This window comes from Acomys russatus, chromosome 6 (genome assembly GCF_903995435.1).
Source record: "Acomys russatus chromosome 6, mAcoRus1.1, whole genome shotgun sequence".
NCBI classification, from domain to species: Eukaryota; Metazoa; Chordata; class Mammalia; order Rodentia; family Muridae; genus Acomys; species Acomys russatus.
The window spans coordinates 56,585,129-56,603,242 of NC_067142.1; the positions used below are offsets into that span (position 1 = coordinate 56,585,129).

Genomic DNA, 18,114 nt, shown 5'->3' on the forward strand with positions numbered 1-18,114 from the left:
CCAATAAAAATGCAAGGCAAACCACAACGGTGATTTATAACTCTTCTAGTATTTACATTGAAGTTAAAAAGCAGGTGCAGGTAATTTTGATAGATATGTTTAGCCGGGTATATCCGTATTCTAACAAGTCAAGATTAGAATGCTTCATGAGACATTTTACAGTCTTCTGTTGGAAGCAGGTTTTCAAAGTCTTGTTTGTATCTTACACATAAAACATACCGCAGTTGGGATGCTAATTTTTGCAGTTGCACCAAAACCAAAGTTGGTTGATATTTGAAAATTTAGGTGCATTAATATCAAGAATTATGTCCCCAGTTGTCCTGCTTACTCTTCCAGTGCCTACTAGCCGTATCCATGGCCACTGTAATGGACAGAGATGACAGATAAGCTGACGGTGCTGTAGAGTGTATCCAAACGCCCCTGAGCGGGTGGGTGTGGGAGTGGGAACTGGGCTGTCCTCTTTACACTGCTTCTAGTTTTACAACTAAGGGACATTGAAGTCATCGGAACATGAGGGTGTGGGAGCAGGTGACAACGGTTTAAGAAAAAGGAGCACTCCTGCAGATTGTCATCTGGTTTCCACAAGAGTTGTATGCACATGCACACACAAATAAATAAATGTAATACATTTTTTAATATGTTAAGTATTGAGCTAGTAAAATGGCTCAGTGGGTAATACTTGCCACCAAGCCTGTCTGGTTCGATCCTGAGAACCCATGTGGTGGAGGAGAAAACTGACTCACTAACGTTACCCTCTCACCTCCATACACACATGCCCATCCACATACACAAGCACACATTCATGCAAACGTGCCAAATAAATGTAACTAAATTCTTCATTGCTGAAAGTCGTAAGTAGTGACTGAAGCTAGTTTATAAGATTGGAAAAACACATGCAGCACCCACGGTCCTTGCTTCTGTTTTCTAGGTGGTTCCTCCATCAGCGGCAGGTCAAGTTCGAGGCTACTATGTAGACTGGAAAATGTTGCGAGATGTGAAGAGACGAAAAATGGCTTATGAATATGCGGATGAGAGGCTTCGGATCAATGCACTCAGAAAAAATACCATTTTGCCAAAAGACCTTCAGGTTAGCCAGTTTAATCCCCCCCCCCTTTTTTTTTGACAAAATTAACTGACTTCAGATTTTTCTTGATGCTATTTTATTGTAACTTCGTATTAATATAATTTCTGAAGAATGAGATGAGATACTCAAATCAACCTAAATAGCCTTATATTTGACTTTGGTAAGTTTAGGAAAAAGGATAACTGTTCACTCATTCCTGCAGTCCCTAGAAAGACTAGTGAGTAGTGACCAAATAGAAACCAGAAATATTTTGACCTAAAGTCTCCCCAATTTCATCCTGGTCTTGGAACCCTCAGACATTTGGAGGGGTTGCTGATGCATGAGCTATGTGCCCTCCTGAACTCCTGTGCCCTCCATAGTTAGGAGGGGCATTTTGCCTTTCTTTCTTGTTATGTACTTCTGGCTAAATAAAAGGGTGTCACACCTGTTTGGCACCTGAGGTACAAGGTTTTACACTTAAGTGGTACTAAAGAGGCTTGTAGGAAATTATAAGTTAAACTCAAGGCTACCTACCTTGCTGAAAGTTCATATAAAAAAACAAACATGTATACAAGTTTGGCAGAATGATTTTTTTCCCCCAAGATAGGGTTTCTCTGTGTAGCTCTGGCTGTCCTGGAACCCATCTATAGACCTCATACTCAGAGATACATCTGTCTTCTGCTTTTCAAGTGCTAAGATTAAAGGTGTGCATCACCACTGCTTGGCTGATATACATCCTTTTAAATCTCATCTGGTTTAAGCTAAATGAGCAGAAAACTGAGTTCCGGGGCCACTCTGTTGTGCCTTTTACCACAATCTGGGGTCTTACATTTCTTCCACTAAATAGAAAAAGAGAGCTTTGGGCAACTCGTTTGACTATGGAAACAGAATGGTGGCTGCCAAGAGATGGGAGTCTGTAGGGGTCAAGCACAATTGGTCAATGGGCACACACTTGGAGTTATAAGGTGAAGAAGTACTGTGCTAAAAATATAGCGTAATAGTCTTAGTACTATATTTACTTGAATTTGCTAAGAGAGAAAAGATACTATGTGCCAGTATATAATTATTACATATATACAAATTTTTGTCAATTAACCACAGAGACTGAGCATATTAGTGACACTTGAAACAGTATAGGTAGAATAAAAAGCCAAACAAATGAAGAGAGAGAAAATATATGGGCATATGACATAGTTACAACAGGAAAAATGTTTACTTATGGTGTTAGTGAATGTTAGCCAGTGCCCTTAGAAGGGAGGCACAGATGCAGCTTTGGGTGCTGATGTTACTTCGTAATTCAGTGTTGGTTACACAGTATCTGTTGCTTGTAAAAATATATTGAACTTTGTCGTTATAGTTTATTAGAAAAAAAAATCAAACATTTGTTTTATTTCTACTCAAAGGTTAAGGCTTACTACCATATCCAGTGTTCTTTGGCTAAGATTGTAGCCCGTTCTTCCTTTCCTTTAGGCACTGTTATGATCTGCTATTTCCCCTAGGATATGGCTGGTGAGGAAATTGCTGCCCTTCCACGGGATAGCTGTCCTGTTAGAATCAGAAACCGGTGCATTATGACATCCCGCCCACGTGGTGTTAAGCGTCGTTGGAGGCTTAGTCGCATTGTCTTCCGCCATTTGGCTGACCATGGGCTACTTTCTGGAGTCCAGCGAGCAATATGGTAAATCAGTTTCAGAAGCTGCTGCCCGGGAGGGTAATCCTGTCAAGAGACTTTATTAAAAGACCAAACCCTGGTTTTGCTGTAGTATGTTTAGTCTACCTGACTCTGAGTTAAATTACTTTTAGATTTTAAATGAAGAAATGTGGTTATTTCTGTTATTAAATTGTCTTTTAACTCTACAGTAGACATAGTACTCTTACACATGGTATGAATGGAATAAAAACTATTTGTTAAAGTATGGTTTTTCCTTCAAGTTTGATGCTTAGTAGCAAAGTATATTTTTTAAAGAATCACTTCACAAAACACCTAGACATCCCATCTAGCTGACAGGTTGCTTTCCTATGATGTGATACTCCTGGTAGCTTCCTTTGTCTCTTTGAGATAAATGTGTAATAAATTTCTAGAGTAAACAGGTTGGTATACTAACACTAAAAATGGAAACCAATCATTTTTCATTCCTGTGAACTTTGAGGTTTGTATATATTTGGGGCTTCAGTCCCCTCTGCTCATTCTTACTCACAATTATTGTCCTATTACCGGCTGAAGCCCCTTGGCATCTGTATCCTGTAAGGTTACTTACTGTCCTTGTTTACTAGCCTAAGGGTCCATTTAGCTCATATGTCCTGATGCAGACACCTGTCCTTAGGGTATACTGGCTCTTTTAGTAGGAAATGATGCTTAGAGACCACAGGATACACTAGGGGTAACTCATAGCTCCTAAATTGTTGTTGCTTATGAATTTTGTTTCAAGATTTATTCTTTGCTGTGTTTATGTGCGTGGGGGGGGGGGGGGGACAAGTGCTTGGGGAGGCCAGGTGTCAGGTACCACTAAAGCTGGAGAGCCACCTGGGATTGATACTGGGAACTGAGCTGTGGTTCTCTGAGAGTGTTACATGCTGAGCCATCTCTCCAACCCTAGAAATGTGTTTTTAGTAAGTAAAAAAGAGTGGTACCTTTATAGTCTTTCTATATTTATCTTACATAAAAATCTTAACTCCTGGGGGCTGGCTCAGCAGAGTGTTTGCTGCTCTTCCAAGGGACCAGAGTTCAATTCTTAGCACCCATATTGGACAGCTCATAACCACGTAATTCAGCTCCCTGGGGAATCCAAACACCTCTGACAACCACAATGACATGTACATATCCACTTATGTGCACATAATTAAAAATAATCTTTAAAAGAAAACCAACTCAGGGCTGGAGAGATGGCTCAGTGGTTAAGAGCACTGCCTGCTCTTCCAAAGGACTCGGGTTTAATTGTGAGCACATGGCAGCTCACAACTGTCTGTAACTCCAAGATCTGACACCCCTACACCAAGGCACATAAATTAAAATTTAAAATATTAAAAAACAAAACTCAATGTCACCAACTTCTTCACAATATACCAAAATTGCAGTATATTATTATTACTACTAATTGTGGTACAGAATCCAGAAAATGGACAAATAATATTATAAAGATACGTGAGAAAAACTTGTACTAAACTCAGTATGCATACTATTGCTTAAATAGTTGTCTCTCCCAAATGTGTATTGAACTTTAATGCCCAGTCCATGGTATGAAGTGGTAGGGCCTTTAGAAAGTAAGGCCACAGCTTCACCTTCATAAATGAGATCAAGGGGCTGGAAGACTTTCATTCCCTTTGTACCCTCTGCCAAAGCAAGCCTCCAAAGTGGTGAGAAATGTTTCTATTATTTCTATAAATAACAGAGCAGAAATGGACTAAAGTGAGTTAGGTTTTGTTTTTGTTTTGAATATTAGTTCTTTTTCAGTGGTTCTAAGGTTAATTGTCCATTTCTGCTACCATAATAAAAAGTCCTGTTAACATTTGTTCTTTGCATACATTCCATTTTTTTTGTGCTATCCATTTATTTTTCATAACCTACTCATGAAAGTAAATATTTATACTTACATAAAATCAAGTGGAATTTTCCCATTGTAAATTAGGGTGGCATGGTTTTTCTTAGTACTTTCTAGAACAGGGTTAATCATATTTTTGTTTCCCTTGTTTTTAGTATTGACACAATGGCTTTTATTAGGATTACTTACTGGAGGCATGCGGAACTTACCAGTGGCTACACCACTGAAGAAAATGTCATCTCCTCCAGCTCCTTTTTTTCTATAAATGATTTCTAATTAGCAGAAACCTCCCATTATGTCATCAGTTTTGGTGTGTGTTTTTGCCATGTATTTTCCTTTTACATTTTAAATTACAACTTTTCTCTCATTCTTGGGTTATAATAGAATTCCATCTCTTCTAGTACTTATATACTTTTACACTTAGATCCTTGATGCTGTAAATGTTGAGAATAAGGCTATTTTGTTATATTGATATCATTAACAATTCACTTTCCCCTACCAAATATTACTTTCTATTCTAAATCTTATAATATGCAATCTGCTTCACCAGTCTATTTCATGTTTCAATACTACAGTCTAAGGCATGATACTTCCGGCCACCTATTCTGTTTATGTGTTGTTCCTGCATGTACACCTGCACACCAGAAGAGGGCACCAGATCTCATTACAGATGGTTGTGAGCCACCATGTGGCTGTTGGGAACTGAACTCAAGACCTTTGAATAACAGCCAGTGCTCTTAACCTCTGAGCCATTTTCCCAGCCCTTTTACCTAATTCTTAATTATAGTTGTACTGATCTGCTGGCTTTTTCTTCTGGCATCTAATTGCTCTTTTTGTTGGTATCACTCCAGCTTCTTAGTGCAGCAAATGCAGTAACAAAACCTAACTTTGAATACACTTCAAAACAGATAGCAAAACTGATCTTTTAAGTAAAACTCCAACTTTATTGAACAAAGGAATAGATGGATTTTCAAGTTTTCACATCATGGTTATTTTTTAAAAGCCATCTGATCCAATGCAGTCCTTACCAACACAAGATGTCTATTTTTGTCATTTGTATTTTGTCTAAATTTATATTCATAAATATACTTAAGTCAATTAGTAGTACATGGTAATATATGGCACACACACTACTTAAGCTGGTAATAATGGACAACAGCTCTATAGTAACTTGCAAGTTTGTGTACAAATTTGAAGTTTATGCAAAAACTTTGGTTTTATTTTTACATTACTGTGAGCTAATGTCAGTTGTATATAGGGAAATACTTGTTTTCTATCTCCCAGCCAGAACAAAAATATGTGATGTAACATTTTCATTATGTAAGATTTCTTTTTAACATTTCAGAAAGAATGTCATATAACCCTTTCTTAAACAAAATGACTAGGGTGCTAATGAAGGAAAAAGTTTAATAAGCATTATTTATTTAAATCAAATCCTCCAGTAAGAAATGAAGAATTTGTGGTCTATACTTAGAAGGCTGTGTAAATAGTTATCTGTCAAATTTTATGTGCAGTTCAACAACATTCCCTTAATGGAAACATGTGTGTTCAACATCACAGTTCCCCTAAGGACTTAAAAGTCTCAAAATTCCGTGTCTTCTCTGGCTTGCTTCTCTCTGGATTCTACCCATGCTTTATTAATGGTTCGCTTCATGTCATCATCTCCATCTTCATAAATTTTTTTAAGAACATTCATTAATCCCTCACTAGGATCTGCTTCAGTGTCGTAGGAAGGCTTTCTGTGAAAAAGAAAACAGGCTACAATGGAAAAACTGAAGCATGGAAAACATGCTTACATTTTAACTGGTGGGAAGTTTAGGACTAGAAAGAAGGGACACTAAAGTATACAGCCAAACAGCATGCCTAGGTTCACCCTGAGAAAACTGCATACTCACATGAACATGGTAGACAAAGGAAGAACACCAAATGGCAAGGACTGACCACAAGGCAGTGAGATTTCAAAAGTAAAAGGCAAATGTGAGTAATTACCTTTCTAACTTGTGGGGTTTTTGTTGTTGTTTTGGTTTTTCTAGACAAGGTTTCTGTTTAGCCTTGGCTGCCCTGAACTTGCTGTGTAGACCAGGCTGTCCTGAAACTCACAGCGATCCACCTGCCTCTACCTCCCGAGTGCTGGGATTAAAGACATGCGCCACCATGCCTGGCCTAACTTGATTTTTAAAAGCACATTTCTTCACATTTAAAAACCTACAAACCCCTACAAGCATGCATTATGGGATGAATAATGAAACTAATAAATTTTAGTTAGAAAAAAAGAATCACTAAACTTGAGATTCATACATCTGTGTAAGGTTATAGTCTTTAATTAAAGTGGTAAGTAATTTGAATTCAACCAATGTCTAAACAGAGCCAATCAACTTTACATTTATTTTTGTAAGTCTCATATTTAAACTCAGGCTTAAATTAAGCCTCAAGTAGTCACATGTGTCTAACTCTAGCCTACTACTTCCCAAATGCATGCTGACTACCAGGGGAGAAATGACAAAAATAAGTAAGTGACTCAGTAGAAGGTACTACCAACTACAGGAGCAAACTTAGAACTGATCCACAATGGAAGTCATCTGGTAAGATTTTTTTAATTAAGGAGGATAAAAGTAAAACTGAATATGGTAGTAAATACATATAATCTCACTAGTTGGGAGACACAGAGCTTGAAATACACAGCAGGGGACACACACACACACACACACACACACACACACACACACACAGCTGAGTGTAGTGGTGCACACCTTTAATCCCTGCACTCTGGGAGATAGAGGCAGGTGGGCCTCAGTGAGTCCAAGGACAGCCTGGTCTACAAAGCAAGTCCAGGACAGCCAAGGATACACAGAGAAAACCTGTCTTACACCCCCACCCAACCCCTCAAAAAAAACTTCCTGTCAACAAAACCAATGAGTGTGAAATCAACTACACCCCAGAGACATCTAAGGAATCAACTTATTTGGATAAGCTGAGCTCTTCTAGAATTCCTAGAGCAGATTTATTTGAGAACAGGCCATATGCACCAATATGCCCAGGGATAAAAACAATGCCAAAGAACAAGCTATATAGTAACTGTCTTAAACTGGTCCTTGCCTTCTTCAAATAGGCTCTCACAGGCTGGGCATAGCAGTGCTGGCCTTTAATACCAGCACTCAGGAGGCAGAGAACATGAGTTCAAAGCCAGTCTGGTAAGTTCTAGGACAGCCAGAACTACCTAATAGAGAGACCCTCTCTCCAAGAGGTTGGCCCAAGACCTCAGGAAACTGTCTATAAAGCTGTTGTTATCCATAAAAGTGACCTCAGCTGAAAAGAGTAAAACTTGAAGGGAAGTAGACTCACTCTTTCTCTTTGCATTCTTTTTCCACCTGAGTTAAGTAGTCCCATCGTGTGTTTTCTGCTTTCTTTTTACATAAGATAATAACTGTATCAGTCTTGACCTGGACGAAAAGGAGACAGATGGAGTTTGAAAGAAAAATAAGCATGAATATTTAGAAAATAGTAATTTACACAATCAAGTGGCTAGTACATTAATATGCATTCTTGGTGCTAGCAATCCTTTTATGAATTGGCTAGAATAAAACAAGAAAAACCTGAATACTTTCAATGATAATGCCATCAAGTCCCAAAGATAGGGCTGGAGATGCAGCTCAGCAGAGTGCTTGAATTTGTAAAGCCCTTGGTTGATGCCTACTATCACATAAACAGGGCATTGTGGCACACACCTGTAACCTCAGCACTTGAGAGATCATAGGATTATCAAGAGTTCAAGGTCATCTTTAGCTACTTAGTGGGATGGAGTATGCCTGGGTTACCTGAGACCGTTTCATAGACCTTTCCACTAAACCGACCTTGCAGTTCAGTAGGTAAAGCCCAAGTGCATGTGTCTTGGTGGGTTTTGCTGGTTTGTTCTTGTCAATTTGACACAACCTAGAGTACCTGGGAAGAGGAGCCATCAGACTGCCTGTGGCAAGTTCAGAGGAAATTTTCTTGATTAACTGTTGGCAGGGAGGGCCCAGTCTACTAAGGGTAGTATGTGGGTCTTGGGTTGCATAAGAAGACAGAAGCCAGTCGAGGTGGTGCATGCCTCTAATCCCAGCACTTGGGGAGGCAAGAGAGTGAGAAAGCGAGGGTGAGGAGGGCAAGCCCCAGAGAACAAGCCAGTATGTTTAAGCCTTGACTTCTGTTCCTACCTTGAGTTCCCTTCATGATGGACTATGATCTGGATATGTTAGTCTTGGTGTTTTATCGCAGCAATAGAAACTTGGCTAGAATAGCATGTCATGCAGATGTCTAGAACCCAAGTAAAAAGCTAGACACGGTCACCCACAGCTGTAGTCACAGCAGTCCTATGGCAAGGGGACAGGAGAATCCCAAGAAGGTTGTGGGCTAGCTAGCCTGCTGCTAGTGAACCAGCAAGAGCCTGTCCCAACAAGTTAGAAGGCAAGGGCTGACAGGAGGCCATCTTCTGATCACCATGGAAGCGTGTACATGTGTGGCCCGTGCGCCCCCCCCCCCACACTCTTAAAGAAACTGTTAATGGGAAGTATGGGGAGAACTTCATTAGAAGGGCTTCTCTGTGATAAATGTGATCCAATTAAAGCCTAAGACTTGAAAGAAGGACACTGTAGAGAGCAAAAAGAAAAGCTCCTAGGTGAAACAGACATAGTGCGTTGAAAGGACTGGCTGAATCTCAGTGATTTAAGGAAAAATAGAGGGGAACATGTCTGAAGGGAGAGCAAGGAAGGGGAACACTTTCAACAATGAGCTATCTAACTCCTAGATGCCTTGATTAGTCCTTCAACTCAGATTAACAAATGAAGGTATCTGGCTTTTACTACTACTTTTAAGCAAATACCTAACAGGAAGAATTACATGTCTATATATCTGATATACTAAATATCACTTTCTTAAACTGGAAAAGACTATGAGTTTGTAAAAAGTATGAGCAACAGTTTTGGGGGGTTATTTGAAAAATGTATTTTTACAACTTCAACAACTAAGCTAAGTACTTAAAGAGATCCTTGCATGTATCACAATTTATATAAAATGCACCTAATACTATTAAAACTATTAATGTTAATGTTTCCTATCTGTCAGTATACCATTTTAATAATTACTGTGCAAATGGGGAAAATGAGGCAAAGAAATGTCAGAGGTCACACTACTAAGTGATAACACTGGCACTAAAACTCACTTTTTATTTTTTTATGTTTTTGTTTTGTTTTTCAAGACAGGGTTTCTTTGCTGTAGCCTTTGCTGTTCTTGAACTCACAGTGATCTCTTAAAACCTTTCTTAGAATAATACTCTACAATGAATTGGCAAACTTTCTTCAAAGGACCAAACAGTAAATTATTAATTTTACATTTCATGGGCTAAATGATCTACTCTGCCACTGCAGTGCAGAAGTAGACACCAGAAGTACTTAAGAATAGCTGTTCCAGTAACAGACTACTTACACATCAGTCAGGAGACTATACATTACCAGTAACAGATACAGCAGAGAATTTTTAGTTCTTCTCCAGCCTAAATTAGCCAGATTCAATTTAATAAGGTTTTTATAATATTTTGGAAAAAAAAAAAAAAGATACTCACTTTTTTTGAACTGCTTTCCACAGAGATGGGTTTCAAAAGATTGTTCACAATCATGGAGTAATTCTTGCCGTTGAGATTTTTTACCAAAAGATCAAATGACCTACAACCCAACAGTGGCTGCATTATCTTTCTGGTTCTATAACACAGGCATTCCACAGCTCTTGAAACAGTAAATAACCAGTTTCAGTCTAGCACAGCAGCTCTCAGCCTCCTAACGTGCTGGGACCTTTTACTACAGCTCCTCATGCTGTGCTGACCACAACCGTAACATTATTTTGTTGTTACTTCATAACTGTCATTTTGCTACTGTTATAAATTATAATGTAACTAACATGTAATGTGACATGTGACTCCTGTGAAAGGATCCTTCAATCCCCAGATTGAGAACAGCTAGCTGGGTTAGTGTATAGACTCAGTCGTCCCACTTCTTTAAAAGTTAGAGTATAGTTAAGTCTAAATTTAAGCACGTTTGGAAGCCATACCGAAGACAAGAGTCCCATGATAAGGCAATGAGCACTGTACTTCCCATAACAAGAACTCACCTCTCTGTGAAGTGTACCTGTACATTCTCAGTGGGAACTTGATGGACTCCAGTTAAGGTAATGTAGATTTTCACAAACTTATCTGACTGATCCCATCCTGGCAAAACAAAAAAGATGGAACAGTAGTATCTGAAACTGTCTATAGAGCAAGAGGATATGACTTATAAAAACCACATAGAGGCCCTGAAAAATTGCCTAGCAGTTAAGAACACTGGCTGTTCTCCCAGAGAACCAGAGTTCAAAGTCCAGAACCAACACAGCAGCTCATAAGCACCTATAACTCTAATACAAGGATATCAGATACCTTCTTCTGGACTCAGGTAGTACAGACATACATGCAAATAAAACATGCATACACATAAATAAAATTTGGAAAATAAAACTCCAGAAAATGAAAATCCAGTAACAGAGACATGGGAAAAACAAAAAACTGAAAGTTAAAAAATTCTCAAGATAGGGGACTGGAGTGATGGGTCAGAGGTTAAGAGCACTGGCTGCTCTTCTAGAAGACCCTGGTTTAATTCCCAGCACCCACATAGCAGCTCACAATTGTAATTCCAGTTCCAAGGGACTCCCCTTACCCCCCAACACAACACCAATGTGCATAAGAAACAAAAAGGAATCATTAAAAAAAAAAATCTCCAAGATGGAGAAGCTATGGTCTCAAACAGTACTTCTATTTTTTAAAAATTTCATTGCCTTATTTTATGTATGAGCACTCTATCTGCATGTGTGCCTGCAGGCCAGAAGAGGGCATCACATTCCAGTATAGATAGTTGTGAGCCACCATGTGATTGCTGGGAATTGAACTCAGGACCTCTGGAAGGGTAGACAGTGCTTTTATCCACTGAGCCATCTCTCCAGGCACCATTTTTTTGTTTTGTTTTGTTTTGTTTTGTTGGGGGTTGTTGTTGTTGAGACAGGATTTCTCTGTGTATCCTTGGCTGTCCTGGACTCACTCTGTAGACCAGGCTAGCCTCAAAGTCACAAAGATCCACCTGCCTCGGCCTCCCAAGTGCTGAGATTAAAGGCATGCGCCACCACTGCCCAGGTCAAACAGTACTTCTAAAAACAGTACTATTGTTGAGACTAGGCATCCAACAAGTGGGAGAATGTAGACTCAAATTCAGTTTTTAAATCTAAGCCCGAAATGTTATTTGTTAGAATAAAACTACAATTATTAAATGTGTTTCTTCTTTCTCCAAAAAAATTATCTTTCCTTTTAGAGTTGGAACCCTTAGCCTTGTGAATACCAGGAAGCCCTCTACTACTGAGTTTCATTCCAGCACTTATTTTTCTATTCTAAGAAAGGATCTAAACTGCCAAAAACTGGCCTCAAAATTGCAATTTTCCTACCATAGCCACCTAAGCAGCTAAGATTACAGGCATGTGCCACTATGCCCAGTAAATACTTATTTATCTGTTTGTTAAATAATTTTGTCCTCCACCTAAAACTTGACAGATCGTGGCATGGTGACACACATAATCCTAGCACTGTGAGGTGCAATCAGGAGAAGCAGGAATTCAAAGCCATCATCAGTTACACAGGGGGTTCAAAGCCAGCTTGGGCTACATATTCAGACCCTGTCTCTGGGAAATTACCAATTCTCCATTAAGCTGAAAAGCTAAACATAAATACTGTCTAATTCAATAACCATTTCTACGTTTCTAAGTAGTCTAAAAATAATAAAAATAAAATAAATAAGGTGTAACTCCAGCCCTTTCGAGATGAAGTTGAATGCAAGTTTAAGATTCCAATCCCTAAGCACAGCACGGTGGTGCACAGCTAGGCTCCCCGCCCCCTGAGAGGCGTAAGTGGGAGCAACTCTTGAGCCCAAGCTGACTTCTAAAAACAGCCTGAACAACACAATAAGATGTCTGGTAAAGCAGAGTGAGCCTGTGGCACACAAGGCAGGTGGATCTGAGAGTTCAAGGACAAAATGAACTACAAGCCAAGAGTCTCACACAAAAAGCAAAGCCAAGATAGATAGATGGATGGGCAGACAGACAGACAGATCCTAATTCTTCATCATAAATATGTTAATTTGGCCTCCGAGTATACTTATCTAATGCTGTTTTCATATATACTGAAACACACGTAAAAACCAAATGTTAATATTTTTAAAAAGTCATAAACTACACACACACAATTATGTAGTCATTTCTGTTTGGCAGAACACTAGATAAAGTTAAACGGGTCATACCATAATTACTGATTTTCACAGTATATCCTGTTGTAAGAGGAGCAACCATAGCAGCTGGCTTTTCATTGTCAAGTTCTGGTTTCTTCTGTGACTTCTGTTGCATCTTGTTCTTCATTTCTGTCTCAATCTTGGATTTTTCACTTGTGAGAGTGTCACGTACTCTTTTCCTAGTGGACTTTTCCAGCAGCACTTTGACCTCTTCTAGGTCTTTCTGCAACTGTGTTAAAATAGAGGTAAACAAGATAAATAAGGCCTGCTGCTGAATTTAACTTACTGAAGAACTAAAAACTAAGTTCATTTTAATTTAAGAGTTGCAAAATTAATTATTTATTGTTCATTAAACTGTAAATACTCAAACTTCCTTTTTATTAAAGAAAAACAATCTTAGATCAATAGCAATCAAGCCTATATTTTCCAGTGTGGTAGGCTGTTACCTACCTTTGTTCTAGAACACTGAAAAGGAATCTTGGCAGATTTAAAAGTACAAAAATAGAAAAAAGTTGTTCATAGATGTCCTGATAACACCAAGTCTAGGCATCACATGCTAGAAAAATTTAAATATTATAGTAAAAGAGATAAGAATCCATCTGACTGGGAAGTACTATGGCTGTTACTGAGGTAACTGAAGGCTACACTTTCTCAGTTCTCATTGATTCTCCTAACTCAGAATTTGAACTTTTAAGACAAAAAGAAGATTTTTAAAAAGTCAGCAAGATGGTTAAATGGATAAAGGTGCTCACTGCCAATCCTGATGGCTGAGTCCAATTTCCAGGATCAGTGAAAGGAGAATCAATACCCTCAAGATCTTCTGATTTCCACATGTGCCATGGTAAATAAATGTATAGATACTCTGCTTCTAAGAAAAAAGCAGTTGGATTGACCTTTTAGTAGAAACTGAGACCACAGAAAGGAAACCTAGATGTCTAACCCCATGAACACACTCTTGGAAACGGTCTTTGAAGAACTGTTGTTCTCTTGTCATGACAATACACCAGGTAAGCCCTCTGCTTTCTAGAGACAAACACATAATGTGGAACTTCACTAAAGACAATGCTAGAGGCAGGCGTGGTGGCGCACACCTTTAATCCCAGCACTCTTAGGAGGCAGAGGTAGAGGCCAAGTGGATTGCTGTGAATTCGAGGCCATCCTGGTCTACAGAATCGAGTCTAGGGAAGCCAAGGGTATCACAGAAAAACCCTGTCTCAAAAAACCAAAAAAAAAAAAAAAAGACAATGCTAGAAAATCAGTGGGCTGGGGCTGAAGAGATGGCTCAGTGATTAAGACCCATGCAGTTCTTTCAACAGACAGTGGAAAGTTTAGTTCCCAGCACCCACACCAGGCAGGTCACAAATCTAATTCTACTTCCAAGGTGTTGATGTCCTCTTCTGGCCTCCGTGGACAGTTGCATACACTTGCTATATAAGGTATAAACATAAACACAAATCAATGGGCTTAAGTATTTTGCCCAACTGTCCTCTGACATAATTATGAGTAATTAATTGGTAAGCTGACCTGAAAAACAGCCACCTTATTTTATACCTTAGTACTAAATAAAAGACTCAATGTTAAAAATTCTTAAATGCCCCATTTACACAACTGTTCAGAGTCCATTATAGAAAACCACAATCAAAACAGAGTTGTAGAGTCCAGTCCCAATGGATAGATCTGTAACCCCCTCAACCTAAGGTATGCAAAGGCTCAAGCACTTTTGGATGTGGGAGTGGTTAAGACTGTTAAGAGTCAGAGGTTACAGGAATTTGTTGTGAGATTGTGAGCTACATCCACTCAAAACACCTTACCAGCATGACTGCCTAACCCTGAGCTGAACAAGAACAACAGACACGAGAAGGTGGACAAGGAACGCCCATGAAGCCTCAAGCCTACAACAGGGAACTACAGGCAAAGAAAAAAGGCTGAGAGCATGAGAAAGTCTTCCCTAAGGAAGAGCACACCAATTTGTTAGCCAGTACCATATGGTCAGTCCTGAAAACTTACCTACACATTACATAGACTTAAGCACGTATATATCAATTAATGAAAAGAAGAAGAGAAGGAGATAGTGTAAGGGAGAGCAAGAGAGCTGCAGAATGCTCAAATAGGAGGGTTTGGAGGAAGGAGGAAGTGATGTAATTTATTATAATCTCAAGAAATAAAATAATTTTTAAAAATCTTTTAAATGCTAGCTATTAGGTAGTAAAAAGAAGTTAGTCAGTGTTCATCTTATAATAGCTCATTACTCTGTGGCCGTTATGATCTCATTTGTTGTACTTACTAATCGCAGACAGTTTAGACAAAGACCAACAGTGAAGCTCCTGTTCACAATCTCAAGAAAAATTGATCCTAAGATCCAAAACTGCACACTCATCTTTCGAATATAAAAAATCAAGGTTTTTCATCCAAAGTCTTACAGTGGTTTCAAAATTTAAATGGATTCTAATGCCAACATAATAAAAATATTAAAAGTAAAGCAAATACTTACTCCCAGAATAAAGATTTACTTAACAAAAAGGTGAAAGGAAATATATCAAATCTAAGTAAGAGGTTTTGCTTTTGACTGAAATGGGAATTCTTTTCTAGCTGATTCATGGAAGAATTCCCAGACCATCTCTATGGCCAGTGTTAGCTCTAAGTACTCTTTAGTAAGATATCAACTGAAGTGATTTACGGAAGAGGCATTGCTCCATTTTTGTGTTCATCAGCCCTGAAACCAATGATAGTGCCGGCTCTGTATCCAAACTTTAAGGTGACTGAGACGAGAGAGAGCAGCTCCCTACCCACTTTCTCTTCTAATTTTTCTTCCTTCCTTCTTGCACGCATTTGTTTTCTGTATGTAAATATGTATTCCCTTTGAATTTGTTTCCTAGTTATTCAATGGGGGCTTTAAAACCAACGTGCTTGGCCTGGCCTGGCAGTGTATGCCTTTAGTTCTACCCCTCTGGAGGCAGAGAAAGGCCAAGGCTACTACTTATTGAGACCTACCCCACCCCCAGATTGCTAAAATGGAAGAACCCAGTTTTTCCCTGAAAAGACACCAGGAACACACACAAACAGAAAGGAAGATATACAACAAATCCTTAAGGTGGTACTACACATTCACTTGAATGGTATCATATGAACAACAAAACCACCCAAGAAAATAACAAATTTGTGAGTATATGGAGAACTAGTACCTTCTATGCAATCCTTGTGGCAATGGTAGCTTCCTTTTATTATCAGGCACATGGACTAAAAACATGCGTACAAACCAAAACTTGTTTACAAGGATTCAGTCAACCAGCTGGAGAAACAAGCCATGTGCCAACAAATGAGTATGCATTGTGTCCTTGCAATGGGATATTACTCAACCTTAAAAAGGAAGGGTATACTGATCCACCGATGGACTAGAAACCAGGCACCAGTCCAGCTAGATGAGGCACCTATTCAATGGATTTCTACTTGAGGAGATGAAAATATTCTGCAACTAGGTAATAGTGATGGCTGCACAACAAGAAAATTGAACTGTACACAATGTGATTGTATAAGGTGAATTTTATGTCAGAAGAAAAAACGTGCCCCTCCCTATATGCCTATCTTCAAACCTAAAGTTAAGGAAAGATCCTTCCTTTGGACAGGGTTAACCCTGAGCTAACTACCTGTATGCACAACGGCTAGGCCACTGCGGACTCTCCATGTGAGCACGTGGTGGCCAAGACCACCATAACTTCTCAGTTTTTCTCCGTTTAAAGCCGATGTCTTGCTTTTCAAAGGGAGGAGAAATTTTCCGGAAAGAGAATCTTAACCAACGCTTCTGTAATCACAATATATCAATCACCTAAAACCAATATAGGCCAGAAAACGAGCAATTCAATTATCATTCCTGTTTTGTAGCTGAGTAAGGATCTAAAACAGTCAAGTCATCCACGTTTATTGTTTACAGACCTAAAAATAGACGCCACGCAATTTCCGACCATTACCTCCAACTAAATTTTCAACTACTTTTAAGAATGCTTTTCTACACAAAGACTGGGGATGTAACGCAATGGTAGAGCTCTTCCCTAGAGTGTGTAAGGCCTGCAGGTCCGCCTCTGGAGCTAAGTAAAAACTAAAACCGTAAGCACTGCCCAAGGCGTCCAGAAATAACAGGGGATGTATAATCACCCTACGGAATGAATGTCGTGCGGGCATAGGAATTCCTTCCAGCTGCCCCCGGCTCAGAGCTAACAGCTTTTGCAATGAGGTTTAATTTAATGAAGGTTCCTGAACCGGGAGCCGAGAGGACCTCAGGCAAACGACAGGGGGCAATCACCCGCGAGCCTACCACTAACCGCGCCAAACTCTGGGCTCCCGACACACCCCCGACCTTCTGACCGCGGCCGGCCGGGCCCAGGCAGGTGGCGGCGCGGAGGCCGCGGGACCGCCACAGGGGCAGGGGTTGAGAGTATGAGCCCGGGGAAAGGCACGGGCCGCCGGGTCGAGGCCGACCCCTACCTCCTCCAAAGTGGAAGCCATGGTGTGGCGGGTCAGGCCTGAGGAGGGAGCTGCAGCGGTGCACAGGAGAACACAGGAAGAGCCGAACACGCCACTCGCGAACGTCGCACGGCCGGCCAGCGAGACACACGAACCCGGCGCGACTCGGCGGCCCGCCCTCCGCACGCGACGCCTCTGGAACCTTCGCGAGGCTCCGCCCAGCTCCGCCCCGCCGAGTCTAGTCCCGCCCTCCAGCCGGGTCGCCTAGCAACGCTCAATTCTCGCGAGTGTTCAAGAAGCGTCCAGCCTTTTCCTTCCGCCCTAGCAACTGAGACGTCATTTCCGTTACGGCGTAGCCTGGCTGCGCAGTCTTCGCTCGGAACCTCTGCGTGACCTGCCCCGGAACTAATGCACAGCATTCAGGGGACCCAATGGGAAGTGGTTGGAGAAAGGGCTGCTTCCGCCGCTAGGACGCCGGGGTAGCCATTCGGCCATCTTGTCTTCGGCTGCTGTGAGAGAAGAACAAAGGAGCGCCCCGGAAGAAAGTTACGTCCGGACAGGACAGATTAGTTAAGAGAGGAAGATAACTGAAGAGAACACTGACTGGTTTTTAAGTGGGTATTGGGATTCTGGAGAGGTCCTGCGCCTAGCATCTCTGACGTGGCGCCATCTCGTCACTTAGAAAGGTTGCAGTGGCCATGCGACAGGCTTTTAGGCAGAATGG

At 40.3% G+C, this 18,114-nt stretch overlaps 2 protein-coding genes across 2 annotated transcripts; one reads left to right on the plus strand and one right to left on the minus strand.

The window, feature by feature from the left end:
- Nucleotides 1–917: 917 nt before the first annotated feature.
- Mrps14 (mitochondrial ribosomal protein S14) lies at nucleotides 918–2,814 on the plus strand. Its single transcript, XM_051147662.1, has 2 exons — nucleotides 918–1,087; nucleotides 2,563–2,814. The coding sequence occupies exons 1-2, from the start codon at nucleotides 983–985 to the stop codon at nucleotides 2,743–2,745; spliced, it is 288 nt and encodes a 95-aa protein (XP_051003619.1). The 5' UTR covers nucleotides 918–982; the 3' UTR covers nucleotides 2,746–2,814.
- Nucleotides 2,815–5,578: 2,764 nt separating this feature from the next.
- On the minus strand, nucleotides 5,579–17,593 carry Cacybp (calcyclin binding protein). Its single transcript, XM_051147663.1, has 6 exons — nucleotides 17,412–17,593; nucleotides 12,945–13,161; nucleotides 10,741–10,837; nucleotides 10,199–10,298; nucleotides 7,945–8,042; nucleotides 5,579–6,341 (listed from the first exon to the last, which is right to left on the minus strand). Exons 1-6 carry the CDS (start codon nucleotides 17,430–17,432, stop codon nucleotides 6,185–6,187), a joined length of 690 nt encoding a protein of 229 aa, XP_051003620.1. The 5' UTR covers nucleotides 17,433–17,593; the 3' UTR covers nucleotides 5,579–6,184.
- Between the last annotated feature and the right edge of the window lie 521 nt (nucleotides 17,594–18,114).